General features: G+C 45.7%; 1 protein-coding gene across 1 annotated transcript in view; it reads left to right on the top strand.

Moving 5' to 3' along the window:
- USP24 (ubiquitin specific peptidase 24) overlaps positions 1–17,232 on the top strand; it is a 251,269-nt gene that overhangs the window by 81,714 nt on the left and 152,323 nt on the right. The window contains exons 21-28 of the mRNA XM_078771659.1: positions 1,645–1,785; positions 1,885–1,938; positions 10,119–10,249; positions 10,625–10,694; positions 10,816–10,926; positions 11,351–11,449; positions 11,765–11,905; positions 15,562–15,647. Coding sequence (XP_078627785.1) covers positions 1,645–1,785; positions 1,885–1,938; positions 10,119–10,249; positions 10,625–10,694; positions 10,816–10,926; positions 11,351–11,449; positions 11,765–11,905; positions 15,562–15,647 — 833 coding nt within the window. The remainder of the gene's footprint in view (positions 1–1,644; positions 1,786–1,884; positions 1,939–10,118; positions 10,250–10,624; positions 10,695–10,815; positions 10,927–11,350; positions 11,450–11,764; positions 11,906–15,561; positions 15,648–17,232) is intronic.

The following is a 17,232-nucleotide window of genomic DNA, read 5'->3' as shown; positions in this document are numbered from 1 at the left end:
CTCCTCTCTCTCTCTCTCCTCTCTCTCCTCTCCTCTCTCTCTCTCTCTCCTCTCTCTCTCTCCATTCATCCTTCTTTGTCGGAGTGAAATCCATTCAATGTGCGCTGAGTGGGTTCATCAAAAATATAGTGGTCTGAGAGGGTCATTTACCAGTGTGGCAGCTACATTCAAATGTAAGGTGTGCGCAGAGGGAGCTGCAGATGGAGGAAATGTTGAGTTGGATCTGGGAGACGGCGTGAAGCTGGAAGGTGTGAAAACATTTTGCTACCTCGGAAACATGCTGAATGGAGAAGGTGGATCAGACTCGGCAACGGTTGCTCGAGTGAGATGTGCATGGAAGAAGTTTCGGGAACTGAGTGGCGTGCTGATGAGGAGGAGAGTGTCGCTGAAGCTGAAGGGAAAGGTGTATGCTGCATGTGTGAGAAGTGTTATGATTTATGGGAGCGAGACATGGGTAATGAACGTAGAGCAGCAACAAAGGGTGGAAATGCGAATGGTTCGATGGATGTGCGGAGTATCGTTGAGAGAGAGGAAGACAAATGATGAATTGCGAAAGATGATGGGAATATTGCCTGTGATTGATGCTGTGAAGAGGAACAGGTTGAGATGGTTTGGTCATGTGTTGAGGAAGGATGAAAGTGACTGGTTGAGAAGAGTGATGGAAGTTAATGTAGAAGGAAGTAGAAGACGGGGAAGACCGAGAAAGACTTGGCTAAAGATGGTGGAAGAAAAAATGCGGGCAAGGGGGTTAACAAGGAGAGATGCAGAAAATATGGCAAAATGGAGAAGATTGTCATGGGGACCGCAAGGCCAACCCCCGCCCTAGCAGGGAAAATGGCCTTAAAATGCATGTTGTTGTTGTTGTTGTTGTTGTTGTTGTCTCTCTCTCTCTCTTTCTCTCTCTCTCCTCTCCTCCTCTCCTCTCCTCTCCTCTCCTCTCTCTCCTTTCTTTTTAATAATTTTCCAAAAAAAAAAGGGATTTTAAGGATTTAGATGTATATCAAGTGGCCCATTATGAGGGTTTTTGTCATACCTGCTCTCACCTGCCCATACATAGAGCTCAAAATTTTGATCACTGGATTTGAAACCTTCAAATCGGTTTATCCTTTTCTCGGTTGAAATAAAAACATCTAAAAACACTGGAAATCGAGAGATCTCGCAGAGATGCTCATTTTTACCAATATGAGTAAATACCCTACTCAACACAAATCCAGTCGAGAGGATGCCCCAGGGGGGGCTCGATACACTTTCAAGTAGTTAATGGTACTCAGTTTTGTTGAAGAATTTGTGTTTGTAAGATGAGTACGGTTTGATTGTGTTTAGGTTGAATGCTGTTCTCTTTTGAGAAATATTGTTGAAAAACTGATCAAACACAATTGCCATCCTGCAAATGACTTATTTGTTTGTAAAAAGGTTCCTTCTTGCTCACTTTTTGTCACCTTGCCTGACTTGTCACATCTCGGCTCTTAATTTAGCATCTACTAAAGCAATATCTGAGATCTCGGTATCATTGTCGTTCAAATTTAGCAATTTTGCAGGGAATGTTTTGTCATGAAGTGCTTCACCGTGTTTTTCTTGCTGTGGTGCACTTTCCAATAATTGCTAGGAGATGCTGACTTTCACTCTGTCCCTCTTTGTTTCCAGTCAGTGGAGAAAACAGATCTTGCTGGCATGGGATTTCTCTGGAGGGTTGCCATGGAGACTGAAGAGGAGGAGATTGCAGATGAGGCAGTGTGCCTGATTATTGATTACAGTTACAGCCGTCTAAATCCACGTCTCAGAAAGGTATCCAGGTTATCTTGACTCAAATTTGTAGATATGAATGTTGTATCAGAGGCTGAATTAAACTTTCATGTCTTTTTCCTCACCATTTTTTTTCCTCAGGACCCAGCTAGTCTGCACCGGACATTTATCACTGACTGGTTACATCGGCTGGAGGTAAGTGAGGCCTGTAAAAATATAAAAGCTGTATTTTATATTTTTCTAATAGCTCTAATGGGTTTCGCCTTCTGAATGTCCTATCAAAGCAAATTGGTCATGATGCTGGGAAACCAGTTTCAAATATCACATCAATTATGATCCCATGTTAATCTGCTGTCTTCTTATGTGATTGTAATTCATATACCAAGTCTACTAAATGTCTTTAACCTACATGTAATATGTGCAGGGCCTCTCTTTGCGCCTGAGATACTGTAGACCCCCCGTCCACTGCCCCCCCCACCCCCAAAAAAAATTGACGTGAGTATATTATCAAATAATATATATATACAATAATATATATATTATTACTAATATAATATATTACTAATATATATTATATATTATATTATTATTATATATTATTATTATATTATTATTATAATATATTATTTATATCTATATATATAAAACACAGTTTGTGTGTGTGTGTGTGTGTGTGTGTGTGTGTGTGTGTGTGTGTGTGTGTGTGTGTGTGTGTGTGTGTGTGTGTGTGTGTGTAATGTTACCGAAAGACTCCTAAACGGAGAGGCTCACGTGCTTGATATTTGGCATAGACATGGCCATTGAGCCTGGAAGAACATGGCCGACCTAAAAAAAATTATTTCATAATATTTTTTTACCGTATTTTTACCTCAGCGCATTTCAGCGAGGAATATTATGCACGGAATCTGAGGCGGTGGCAGAGCAGCGCGCTGATTCGCTCAGAGCGATCACGTGATGTTCCTTGCCGCCATAAATTCACAGTTACGCGTTCGCACGTAATTCAGAGCGAAAAGCGATTGCATTTTTTCACATTTCAGCGAGGAACATTGCCATTCACACCACATAGGTTTTTTCTTTCTTTCATCTTTAGATCCATATTTCTTTTCAGCGAGGAATATTATACACGGAATCTGAGGCGGTGGCAGAGCAGCGCGCTGATTCGCTCAGAGCGATCACGTGATGTTCCTTGCTGCCATAAACTCACAGCAAGTAGCATAGATTTTAGCATGATTAGCATTTAGCATGATTTAGCATAGATAGTAGCATGTTTCACATAGATTTTTTTTTCAGCGAGGAATATTATACACGGAATCTGAGCCGGTGGCAGAGCAGCGCGCTGATTCGCTCAGAGCGATCACGTGATGTTCCATCCCCGCCGCCAGACCATTGAACATAAAACACAGTTTGTGTGTGTGTAATGTAATGTTACCTCCCCTCCCCCCTCCGTCCTCCCCTCCCCCCTCCATCCTCCCCTTCCTCCCCTTCCCCTTCCCCCCTCTCCCTCCCCCCTCCATCCTCCCCTTCCCCCCCCTTCCCCTTCCCCCTACCCCCTCCCTTCCCCCTCCAACCTACCCCTCCCCTCCCCCTCCCCTCCCCCTCCCCTCCCCCTCCCCTCCCCCTCCCATCCCTCCCCCTCATTTTCCCCCTCCCCCTCCCCTCCCGTCCCTCCCCTCCCCCTCCCCTCCCCCTCCCCCCTCTTCTCCCCTCCCCCCCTCTCCTCCCCTCCACCCCTCTCCTCCCCTCCCCCCCTCTCCTCCCCTCCCCTCCCCTTCCCCCTCCCCCTCCCCTCCCCCGCCCGGCAATGCCGGGTACTTCTGCTAGTATTATTAGAATACTAGCAGAAGTACCCGGCATTGCCGGGCGGGGGAGGAGGAGGGGAGGGGGAAGAGGAGGGAAGGGGAACGGGGGGGGAGGGGAACGGGAACGGGGGGGGAGGGGGGAGGAGGGGGGGGGGAGGGGGGAGGGGTTGAGGGGAGGGGGGAGGAGGAGGGGAGGGGGAAGAGGAGGGGAGGGGAACAAGGGGGAGGGGGGAGGGGAAGGGGGGAGGGGAGGGTGTGGGGGTGCCCGGGGGAAGAAGGGCCCCTCCCCCCTCCCCCTCCCCCCTCCCCCTCCCCCCTCCCCCTCCCCTCCCCCTCCCCCTTCCCTTCCCCCCTTCACCTCCCCCCTTCACCTCCCCCTCCCCCCCTCCCCCCTTCCCCTCCCCCCTCCCCCTTCCCTCCCCCCATTCCCCTCCCCCCATTCCCCTCCCCCTCTCCCTCCCCCCTCCATCCTCTCCTTCCCCCCCTTCCCCTTCCCCCTCCACCCTACCCCCTCCCTTCCCCCTCCACCCTACCCCTCCCCTCCCCCTCCCCTCCCCTCCCCCCTCCCCCCTCCCCTACCCCTCCCCACTCCCCCCTCCCCCTCCCCCCTCCCCCTCCCCCCTCCCCCCCGTTCCCCTCCCCTCCTCTTCCCCCTCCCCTCCTCCTCCCACTTAACACCAGGCGGGTTGACTCAGCCTGTCATCCTACCGAGGTCGGCAAATTGAGTACCAATTCACTGGTAATTCCCTGTGTGCCGCAAGAGGCGCCTAACAGGGTTGGTGGCACGAACCCGGAAGTCGGAACTCATTGTCGTCAAATAAATGTAGCATGTATGTTTCACTCTCTGTCACATGCCGTTGGTCCCATGTCAATCGGATGAAGTTGAAAAATTAACATTACGAAGTTTCTCTGGGACGTACTGATTCCGAATAATGAAGTTGAAAAATTAACGTTCCGAAATACGCTAATTACGCTAACAGAAGCGCTGGCGCTGCGAAGCGCTAGAGGGAGCGCTGCGCTCCCTCCCTTCGATTCCCTCCCTTCGATTCCCTCCCTCTTCTGCTAGTGTTTCTGCGATAATACGCTAATTTTAAAACCCGAAGTTTTTTTAAATTTAAGGTGTGCTGTAGTTGCTCTGAGACGTACTGATTCCGAATATGCCTTTGGTTTTTCTCTGCGATGAGTAGTTCTCGAGTTATAAGAGGACAAATAAACATACTTTACTGCTTTATATATATAGAAGTTGGTACGATTCGGCCAAGGAATCCCAGAGATAATTGCAATTAAGTGAGCCGTGACGTCACGGAACGCGCCGCCGGTAATCTATCTATAATTCCAGTAATCTCTGTACGTCTGTACGTTTGTACGTCTGTTTGTCTGTGACCGCTGTTTCTCGACAACCACGGGTCCGATATACTTTTAACTTGCCAGGTATATTGCTGGGGACCCGAGGATGTGCCTTTTCAAGGTTTCATATTAATCGGACAATTACTTACCGAGCTATGTCCAAAAAACGATTCAACCAATCAGAGAGCAGCGAACGATCGCGTGTGCCGAACGTGGAGGACACACTCTGCCTCGGATGGCACATTTGAGAGCGTATTCATTTATTTCACGTTTGCAAACTATGTTGGCGTTAAACTATGTTTTAAAACTAATAAAACCGAATTTGCGATTCATTCGCTTTCCTGCGCGTTTGTGCACGCGATGGCGATTTCTTTACCAAACTCCGGAAGCCGTTCGCTTTGGACCAAACCATTGCATGTAAATAGAGGGGGGGGGGATTGTCACCGTACTCGCAAGCCGTTCGCTTTGGACCAAACCATTTCATGTAAATAGAGGGGGGGGGGATATAATTTTAGATATAGATATAGTACGGGCAATGCCCTAGTATATTATAATTTATGGTAATCTTTGCAGCACGATATGGTCATCACGGAAAAACAAGGCGCCTTTGCCAGTGCAAAACGGCTCTCCCAGGGTCAAACTCGGTATCGTTGTGAGCGCACGGTTCAGCCCTTCAAGAAAAAGTTTATTTTGTAAAAATCGAACCACGCGTTAAAAAGATATGACTGGTTTTGTTCACCGGCACGTCGGCGCTCGAATCGGCTGGCGATAAAATCCAACACGTCCTTTGTCGGGGTCGTCTGAACCAACCACGGGGCCTAGAAGGCTGGCACTGGTCTCAAAAGTTAGGTCTCGATCATATCCCGTAATGCTGGAAGCTGCACGTCTCTGTGATAATCTTGTGGACCATGACAAGAGATCGTGCGAGTTGCTCGCAATGGCTTCAAGCACTTCCGCATTCGACCATTTCATGAACGCCATACACCCCGCCCATCAAAGCGCGTACGTATTAAACGAACATACAGTGGCCCATGTGTTGTCATTTGCGCATGCGCCAAAGTCTTTGCAGGAACATGAAGCATCGGAACAGCGCATTTGCGCATGCGCAAGAGTGAGAACCGCCTGTGCACCATTACGCTAACAGAAGCGCTGGCGCTGCGAAGCGCTAGAGGGAGCGCTGCGCTCCCTCCCTTCGATTCCCTCCCTCTTCTGCTGGCGCTTCTGCGCTAATACGCTAATTTTAAAACCCGAAGTTTTTTAAAATTTAAGGTGTGCTGTAGTTGCTCTGAGACGTACTGATTCCGAATATGCCTTTGGTTTTTCTCTGCGATGAGTAGTTCTCGAGTTATAAGAGGACAAACAAACAAACATACTTTACTGCTTTATATATATAGATTATTATATATTAATTATCGTTATAATAATATTATTAAAAATATTATCGTTATAATATATTATTATATATTATATTATTATTATATTATATTTTATTATTATAAATTATATTACTAATATAATATAGAAATACTAATATATATATTAGTGCTGGGCGATAATCACAATGGGACTATAATCGTGCTTTAGATTTGCTATAACGATAATTGAAATGAATTATCACGATAGCTGCTGTGCATGCACAGTAGGTTAATCCTCCTCTTGAACCCAGATATTGATGGCGTATTGACTATGAGCGGTTTGTGTGTTTAGTTTCTCTCAAAAGATATACCCGTATTAAATACAGCTCTATAAAATATAGCAGTTGATATAATCTGGAATGTATATTCTCCAAGATGTAATTTAAATGGTATATCATTAAACAATAAACATTAAAACAAACAACCAATTAATCAAGGTGCCAAAACTGCTGCCGGTGTCAAAATCGCCGATCCGTTTGAGTTCGCTTTGTCTGTGTGCGTAGTTCAGCACTCTAAGCAAAATCATGTCAAAGATCGAGAAGATGAGCATCCTCAGGGTGCGGAGTTTTGGCATGTTTTGGTGTGCGGAATGGTGTTCCTTTAGCAAGCAGCTTGCTCGGTGTGTTCCTTTAGCAAGCAGCTTGCTCTTGCTTGCCAAACCAGACGTTCCGTATCAACCGCTTTGTGAACTGCTCGTCCAATCACTCGGCAAAGGAGAAAAGCGATTTCGTCCAGGTAAAATGAGGTTTCACTTTAAACAAATTGTAATAGAATTATGGAATAAAGAGGACGAACACAGGTAACTCCATGGCTATTCAGTTCGAGAGCAGATCCAAGATGGCCGACTGGCAGCCATTTTGTTGCCCCCCATCGCACCGTGGAGCGAAAGAGGGACTATGGTTTTCCCCTCCGTCCGACCGTGCAGGCGTGCGTGCGAACGTGCGTGTGTGCGTGTGTGCGTAAGCGAAGGACCGAATTCTAATTTGGTGTGCGGGTGCAACCCACGTCAAAATCCAAGATGGCCGCCGCCATGTATGTCTGACGCCATGTATGTCTGAACCATGTGAGCGGAATATCTTGAAAAATAAGCGAAGTACCAACTTCTAATCTGGTGTGTGGGTGTATCCAGGCATAAGGAAGAACGCCATTGAAAATTGGGTCGCCACGTCAAAATCCAAGATAGCCGCCACCATATATATGTCTGAACCTTGTGAGCGACATATCGTGAAAAATAAACAAACTACTAACGTCTAATCTGGTGTGTGGGTGTATCTACATATAAAGAAGAATACTATTGAAAATTGGGTCGCAAACGTCAAAATCCAAGATGGCCGCCGCCATGTATGTCTGAACCTTGTGAGCGGAAGTCCGTGCGTGCGTGCATAAGCGAAGGACCGAATTCTACTTTGGTGTGTGGGTGCAACCCACGTCAAAATCCAAGATGGCCGCCCGCCATGTATGTCTGACGCCATGTATGTCTGAACCTTGTGAGCGGAATATCTTGAAACAGAAGTGAAGTACCAATTCTAATCTGGTGTGTGGGTGTATCTACGCATAAGGAAGAACGCTATTTAAAATTGGGTCGCTACGTCAAAATCCAAGATGGCCGCCGCCACGTATGTCTGAACCTTGTGAGCGGAATATCTTGAAAAATAAGCAAAGTACCAACTTCTAATCTGGTGTGTGGTTGTATCTAGGCATAAGGAAGAACGCTATTGAAAATTTGGTCACCATTTCAAAATCCAGGATGGCCACCACCATCTTTATGTCTGAACCTTGTGAGCGAAATATCTTGAAAAATAAACGAACTACTAACTTCTAATCTGGTGTGTGGGTGTATCTATGCATAAGGGAGAATGCTATTGAAAATTGGGTCGCCACGTCAAAATCCAAGATGGCCGCCTTGCGTCTACCACTTTGTCAACTCACATCACTTCACCGACGGGGGACCTAGGCGTAACGCTTGTTACCTAAATGTGTCTCCAACAATTTCTCGGACATGCATGGTCCGATTTTGTTCAAACTTGGCAACAAGCACAGTACATGGTGGCATCCAAATGCACCTCACTTTATCCCTCACCCCTCCTCTGGGAGACCCCATGATACAAAAGCGAAAAATGTAGGATGGAGAGATCCTGCGGACCATTGAGTAGAAGAGTTGTATTGGTTTTCGGAGCAATCGGTTGCTGAAATAGGGACGAGTGGGGATCCGAAGTTTCAGGGGATAACCCTCCTGGCGGAGCCCTATGATCCAAATTCGAAAAATACAAAATCGGAAAATGCAAGATCGAGTGATCCTTCAGACCATCGAGTAGAAGGGCTGTATCGGATTTCGTAGCAATCGGTTGGTGAATAAGGGACGAGTGGGGATCTGAAGATTGGGGGGTAACCTCCTCCTCTCCCTCCCTCTGAGAGCCTCCATGATCCGAAATCGACGCCCCAAGCGGTTGTGGGGGCTACTGTCTTGTACTCATTGTCAAGTTTCAGAACAATCAGCTTGGTGATAAGGGAGGAGTAGTAAAAATAGCAAAATGTTAACGGATGGACGGCCAGATGGACAGACATCAGGACATCACGACCCATTTTATCAGTCCATCTCTTGACAAATTGAGATGAGATGACCGAATGATTTAATATTGAATTTTCATGCGAGATGAATTGCAACAGAATCCTGAACACTGAGGATGGCGATTATGAAACACCAATGAAATCTGACAAGACCAGTAAACAAACGAATTCCCCAATGCACCAAACACAGTTAAACATTCACTTAACCAGTCAAGAAAACAAAATGATCGGCAGTTTGTCACCATAGTGAACACACCCTGTTATTCTTGCATGCTGGAGGAGGTAGTGAAGTTCACAAATGGAGCAGCTTGGGAGCATGACGTCTCTCTCAGTGCATGAGTGGCATGAGAGAGAGACAGAGAGGTCACAGAGCCCTGCTCTTTTGAACTCCCCCGTTTCCTAGCCTTGAACCTTCCACATCTTCAGGTGTTACCACCAGTGCCTCGCAGATGCTGACCGATGACGTGCCGCAATCACATTTGGAGACAGTTTTGGCCAATAGACAACGTCGATACTGAACAAATCGGCACCATGGCTGTCAAGTCGTTTGGGCCATTGGTGCGCTGCCCTGCTTGCCACCACTCAGGGGCAGCCATGCTGAAGGGTCCGCCCACCATCAGATGAATATCAGAGCCCAGGAGCTTCTTCCTCTCCTAACAACCCATGCCTCCCGGTTGTGTGCGGGAGGGAGGGACCAAGCCGTCCGTGTCGATGTAAGCGATGCTCGATTACCTCCATCTCACTCTGCCCTTGCCCAGTCAGACTCGGGGGGACACTGGGACCAGACATTCTTACCCTAACTGGGCTAAAATGACTCAGCCCCTCCACCCTGCTGAGCCACACCATACAACTTTACCATAACACATACACTTAATAAAGGTGGTCCAAAAGTCATATTACCACATGAAACATACTTTGCTGTGGCCTTAAATTCTAACGAACTAACCTTTGCCCCACAAATGTAACGATACTTTTTTCAACTTTGAGTTGATAAAATCCATTTGTAAAAGTAATGTGACAGTACGTTGAGAACACCATTATTTAAATCATTTATTTGCCTTTAATTGTTTTGTTTTTTTTATCTTTTAAAATTTTACTGTATTTTTAGGCACTGACGACACCTGTGTATATTTTGAGTAGATATGACAAACATTGCAATTCTTCAGCATATTATCTTGAAGGTTTTTTTTTTTGACAAAGACCCATTTAAGCACACACACACACTGGCTATTTTGCCTTTTTGCAGGATGCTTATACTGCGCTGGTGGATGGTCGTGATTTGCACGGGGAGATGGAAAGTGGATCCGGAGAGACGGATGATGAGTTTGAGGACCTGAAAATGCAGTCAGAAATGTGTGCCTCAAACCTGCCCAACTGGTGAGTGATTTTTATACCAGGTGGATCACAGGAGATTGGCGTATTGAATGACGGTTGGGAAATAACTAAAGTGAGGGTGTAGCAGCATTTAGGATGCAGGTGGCACATAATGCAAGGTGGTCTTGGGAATAAATGTGCAGGGTTGTGTGTTACTATGTATGGAGGTTGTGGGCTGGTGTGCAGGATCTTTTGTACAGGTATACATGTAATATGCAATGATTCAGGTGCTTTTAGTGAGCACACGTAACTATGATGATAGACAGGCCAGGCAAATAGCAAATGTAACTATACGTCCTGATTACTTATGATAGATTTATATGGCCGTGCATCACTTTTGCTTCCTATTGATTCCTCGTTTTGTGCCTCTCATCTTAGTGGAGGCTCCAGTGTGTTGGTTGTTGAGCGGCTTCTTCTTCTTGCCGAAAAGTATGTGGTGACCATTGAGGTGAGCATAATGGGTAGGGGTGACGAGTATAGCTATTCGTTGGTCAGAGTCATAAGACTCATAAGAGCTTGGTGATAATTTCCACCCATCCTTCTCCCCCTTTTCCCAAACCTGACCATAGGATGCATGTGCTATTCCTCGTTCTTTCCTTCCACATGGAGCAAGTTATCATGGGCAGCCACTCACCCTGTTGATTTTCAGTACCAACTCACATGCGCCTCTCACTCTACAGGTCAGTGGACCTTTAGAGCAAAACCAGGAGTGATGAATGACACATTGGAATGGATTGTTTCATGGTTTAATACAAAAAATAATGTATCTCAATGGGCTGATTTGGACGAAACATGGTGGATGAGTTCGGTAGGTGACAAGAACAAGCCAATTAGATTTTGTTTCAGGTCCGGATCCAGATCTGGCCCATCAGTGAGATACAAAACGAACAATTCAGCCTGGCTGATGTATGCGCTCTACCGAGTGCAGTTGTAGTTTCAAAAATTGATATTGTAATTGAGTTTTGCTTTTCAAAAATGCTCATTGCATTTCATCAGATCCCATGAGAAATTTGGAGATTTTTTTGTTGTTGCAACTTTTAACTTTTGTTTGTGTGCATAGTTTGAGCTTTGCATCTTGTCACGTGAAAGCACTGCCTCCTGCAGGCTCACCAGAACGAGACTATGGGAAGCGTCCGTGCGAGAGTAGCTACCGAGTTGGGATCGACTCCTGAAGCTGTCCAGCTCTTTGCTAATGACAGTCTGGTGAGACCCAATGTCAGATAGAACATATGAACACATCGATTTACATTTCTGGATTCATTTAGTTTTGCACGTGTTTTCTCAGTAAAATCACGAGGACTTGCCTCTTGTACACTTTTGTTTTACAGAAATTTTCAAGAAATGTCTCTGCAATTGTGCATAGCTTTAGAAACATCTTACCTGTGTATCATTTTAAAAATGTCTTCCTGTGCGTAACATTAGAAAGCAATAAAATATTGCTCTTGTTTTTTGTTGAGGTTTATTGATGTTGAGATCATTTTCTCCCCCACCTCTCTCTCCTCCTCCTATCTGTCCCAGCTGTTGTCAACGAAAGACCACAAACTTCTCCACCAGCTGCAGTTTAGCAACCCACAGTCTCTCACTGCTAAAATGGCTACGGGCGTGGCTGTAGGAGGAGCTGCTGATGCCATGTTAAACAAGTCATTTACGGCTGATCAGGTAACATTTGTAAAGTTATTATTTTTAATACAGACTTGGCATTTAATATGGAATATTTTTTTTGTGGGGGGAACTTACTTTTCAAGATGACTTAGAACCAAAAGTTCATTGGAATTATGCTGAAAGTATTCTAGATTTTGTTAATGTGACCTTTAAAAGAAACAAAAACCACATTTGACATTTCGAAGCAAATAAATTGATCCTTGAAAGTGATGTAAACTGATATCGAACTCAATTCATGGACAGTACTGTGTTAAACTTCTGTACGTTTTCCAGAAGTATCTCTTTATTTTGCACATTAGCCAACAATTTTTTTAACAAAAACAAAAGTTCAATTACGACTGGGATTACGGACAGTAAAATTACAGTTCAGTACTTCGTGTAACCCCCACGAGCATTCAGGAGAGCATGTACACGTTGAGGCATGCTGTTCACGAGATTTTCCAAGGTTTGGACAGGAATCGCTTGCCATGCAGTGACAATAGCCTGCTGTAATTCACGCACAGAGGTGGGCTGCTGGTCCAAGCTGTCGATTTGACGCGTTAATTCTGCCCACAAGTTCTCTATCGGATTCATATCCGGGGACATGGCAGGCCACTCCATATGCTCTACACCACGGTCAGCAAGAAAGTGTTGGATCATGCGAGCACGATGAGGCCGTGCATTGTCATCTTGGAAGACAAAGTTTCCTCGAAAGGCTGCACGAGCAAATGGAAGCAATGTTTTTTCCAGAATGGCCCTGTACTTGAACTGGTTCAGGTTTCCATTCAGAACAACCAGGTCAGTTTTGCCCCCTGCATGAAAAGCAGCCCAAACGGTCACCCCACCACCTCCAGCTTGGACTCTTGGCACTATACAATCTTCATTGTAGGCGTCATGCACTTGTCTGCGCACTCTGACGCGGCCATCTTGACGATAGACCAGAAATCTAGACGCGTCACTGAAGATCACGTGATTCCAGTGTCCTGGCTGCCATTGACGGTGCTCTCTGGCCCACTGCAATCGGTGCTGGCGGTGTTGTCTAGTCAGGCGTGGCTTTGTCAGGGGACGCTTGGCCTGATAGCCTGCTTGAACCAGTCGTTGGTTGATTAGCCTTCTGGATACAGGCGCATTTGTCAGTTGCTGCCACTCAGCCCTAAGCCGATTAGCTGACTTGGTACGGCCATTGCGGACTAACCGGTGCAGCTGGCGATCATCCCTCCCTGTAGTTCTGCGGGGACGTCCTGGCCTCGGCATTGGAGTAGGGACACCCCTCTGAGCATTTCGTTTCAGGATCTTTGACACCTGACCTTGAGTGATGCCATACTGCCGAACAATAGCACGCTGTTTCATGCCGGAATTTCGTAAAGCCACCACTCCATGACAAACAGCATTGTCGAGTTGACGGACCATCTCCAGAGGAAGCGGCAATAACTTTTGTAGACGTGCAGCAGTTGTTTTCCACTAATACAGAACGCAACAACCCTTATATACCCGATTGTGAAGCCAATCGTCAAATGTACCTGGCCGTACATTTTGTCACGCCACCTGTGATATAATCCTGTTATTGACTTCTTGCTGTGACAGACAGTGACATGGTTCTTTTAACAAAGAAATCACCGAAGCATAAAAGAAACTCACCAGATTGATACACTGAGTTCAGAAAGTAAACCCAAGTCAAGAAAAAAAAAAAATTCCATATTAAATGCCAAGTCTGTATTAAATAGACATAAAGACCAGTTACTTTATTATACGCATTTCTTGTCATTTTACCTGTGATTAATTTAACGTATAAGCCTGGTGGTGGCTAATGGTTAAGGTGGTCGGTTCAAGGTCTTGAGGTCCTGAGTTCAGGCCCCTGCTATCCCAAAATAACACCAGATGGGTTGACTCAGCCTTTCATCCTTCCGAAGTTGGTAAAATGAGTACCAGCTTACTGGTTGGGACGAATGAGCCATTCGAGTATCCTGCATCGGCGTGGTGAGTCGTCCAGGATTGTGCCCCCGAGCCAATATAACTGACTCAATAGCCCTATGCGACGAGGACCATCCATCCAATTTAACATATTAATTATTGCCTTTTACATATCCTTTAATTGATATAATGTTGGAAAATTACACGCCCAGACCAGGAATCGAACCCAGGTCCTCTGGTGAACCGTACCAGTGCTCTGCCATCTGAGCTCTCTGGGCGACTCTGACCGAGCATGCAATTATCCCACACATGTGATTGCCACTCTCTTTCCGTAAATGCTTCCTGGGCACTCGCTGCCAACCATAGGAGCACCAATGGCCTGCTCACGAGAGGGTTTTCCTCCAATGGAGGGGGGACAAATCCATGTCCGCTATTACAAACACCACTGGAGGCGTACTGGTTGGGACGAATGAGCGGTTGGTGGTGTTTATCCTTTAAAGTGTTTCAAACTTGGGACACAAAGATACAAATTTCTTTTTACTTTCTGTTGAAAACTGCAACTGAAACACCATCGTATCACCAGAATTTCATAGCAATATTGGTTACTTTGTCATAACCTGAATGTATGAACAATCCGAATATCTTTTAAAGTCGTATTATTAGTCCCCTACTGATTTCACCGGAAGGGACAATATGTTTGCTCTCTGTCTGTCTGTCCTTCCGTCCGTCCCATCTGTGGTTTTTCCGACTTTTTTCCCCTTTACCCTTTAACATGTTCAGCTGAAACTTGATACATGGCTTTATTATAAGTTACAGAACAAGTTTGAGTTATACCCTTTTTGGACTTTGGAAATATCACATCGGTAGGGGATGTGTATTGCAAAGCAATTTACTGGACTGAATGGTCTTATACTTGCTGTAATACTGGAATGAACGCATAAGGTATTTGAGAGATAAAATGGGTTGCATTTATATTGAAGAAAATAATGGGCTGGTATTCCCAGGGTACTGGTGTCTGATTATCAACTTTGGTTGTTTGGCTTACAATAGGTAGTTTACATGGGACGTTTACTTGAATTAGCTCAAGAGGAGGCAAAAGATGATTGGAACACAGCAGTTCGCCGATGTGCATTGAGAATCTTTGAGGATAGATGCAATTTTCTGGAGAAGAATGGCAATATCTAATTTTCCGGTATTACAGATTCTCAAAGGAATCTTTTTATTTGGCTACTGAATGTAGTGTAAAATGACCTGGATCAACCTATGATGTGGAGCAACGCACTGAATCGCCTCCAACAATTGTCCTTGGCACTGCAATTCTATGCAAGTGTATCATTTCAATTGGAGGTTTGGAGACGTGCGCAGTGTTTCACAGGCTAATTGGCTGTTTAGGCGCACACAGCTAATCGGCTGTTTATCTCCCTTCATGAATTGCTATTTAGACTGGCGATTATTTGTGTGCATACAACGATGTTTTTGTCAGCGTTTAAGGGTTATTAGGCGTGTGTTAGCAAGATGCTTGTTAAGCGCCTTTCGTAAATTTGACCCAAAGTGATGGTTGTTCGATCAACTTAAGTGATCACTTTGTCGTGAAAGCTCAAGAGTTTATCATCTCCTCTTTACTCCGTCTTACACTGATGCTCATTTTTCCATTTGTGTATCATTTTGAGTTAAATTGGTGATCATTGTTCATGAGGCACCGCAAGTCACATAAGCACTGTGTAGCACGGTTGAGAGCCCTGCTTGTATTGCATGCATTACAGGAAAAGTTTCTTCCTGGGCGTGTGATGGCATTGGAGTGTGGTGTTTTCAACCTCCTGTACAAGCTGGCCAGACTTCGGCAGGCCAGGTCAGAAGGGGCAGACGTGGGCATATTGTATCATTGCCGATTGGTCTGTTCACACATTGTAACATCATATTGAGTCTTGTATGTCATGATTTTAAACCGGACTGAAACTATATCTTCAAAACTGTTAATTGCAAGATATGATGATTCTCAAAATTTTCACTTCATATGCTTTCAATATATTGTTGTGGATATGAGGATTGTGTTTTTTTTATTGTGTTTTTTTTATTATTGCTTTATTCTGGACCCTCCTGCCTCCAGTCTGTGTATAAAGGTCAAAGGGCGTTCCCGTAGTTAATTCCATAAAACATACACGAAGGACACCATATATCCCTGTACTGTAGTTATATCCTTATTATGTGTATTAGTGTAAGGCTGTGTCTTCCATTAATTTGACACTCCATTGCACTGCATTAAATAAAGTAGATCCCTCCGACATGGCATCTTCAAAGTGCCAGGTTTGCCAAGTTTTCTGCAATTGCCAACTGCATTTGGGCAGTTTTCTTCGTTCGCCATTGCTGCCCTTTGGCTGGGGCTAGCTCGAATCGCCCCAAAACCACCATTGGCCACGAGGTAAGGTCGGGGAAGAAGGGCGTGTCTCCATCTCGTCATAGAGGGGAGGAGTGAACCAGCCCTTGCCGACCAACCCAGAACGAGGGGTTGGCTTTAGAGGGCGGAGAAAGAACGTTTGGGGGAGGTTTGCAAAAGGGTCAAGGGTGGGGCTTATATAACCCGAGGAAGACGCCCCCAGAGAGAGTCGAGGAGGGAGGAGATCAGAACACAGACAAGCCTAAAGAGAGTCCTGGAGTTTGTGAGAGAGGGAGAGAGAACCCGTCACGCCAGACCCCCCACCAGCAGCGTTGGCTCCACCAAGCAGCTCCGACCCGTTACCCCACGCACACGACAGGATCGGTGGCATCGGCGGCCGTCGAGGTCCAGCCCGACATCCCGTGCGGGATCAAGCTCCAGCCAGCTCCGTGCCTTCCTCCCCCTACAGCCACCCACCTCCTTCCAGCCAATCCACTCTGCAATTCCCCGTGTGAGTCCGTCTTTGTTTGTTCTGTCCAGGGTATTAATTAAGCCTGTTTAGATAAGCTAGCGATTTTCACTGTGTCTCTGATTTCTTCTGTAAATTATTTTATTATCTTTCCTTCTTCCTTGGTTTCTTTGGTCCTGTACAATGTACATAGTAATAAATTATATTCGTATTGCAAAACCTTTTTGTCTCCTTCTTCTTCACATCCGTGTCGCCTTTGTCTTTTCCCTATTGAATATCTGTGGCGCGATTTTGGCCAACGTTCAGGAATCGGGTTAGTCGGGGTAACTGTTAGGGCCGCGGTGCCATCCGCTCGGCAAATTAACATCTTATCCGCGGTCCGTAACAATATATAACCACCTTTAGAGGCCATTTTCCCCCGCAAGGCGGGGGTTGGCCTTTTTCGGGAACCGTGGTTGTTGTTGTTTTTCGGTCCCCTTTTTGAAGCGATGTTTTACGGCCGGATGCCCTTCCTGACGCCAACCCTTTTTGCCGCCTTTAACGACAAACGGGGAATTACCAGTGAACTGGTACTCAATTAGCCGACCTCGG

This window comes from Myxine glutinosa, chromosome 1 (genome assembly GCF_964187855.1).
Source record: "Myxine glutinosa chromosome 1, kmMyxGlut1.1, whole genome shotgun sequence".
Taxonomy (NCBI): Eukaryota; Metazoa; Chordata; class Myxini; order Myxiniformes; family Myxinidae; genus Myxine; species Myxine glutinosa.
This window is presented reverse-complemented; position numbering and strand designations above follow the sequence as displayed.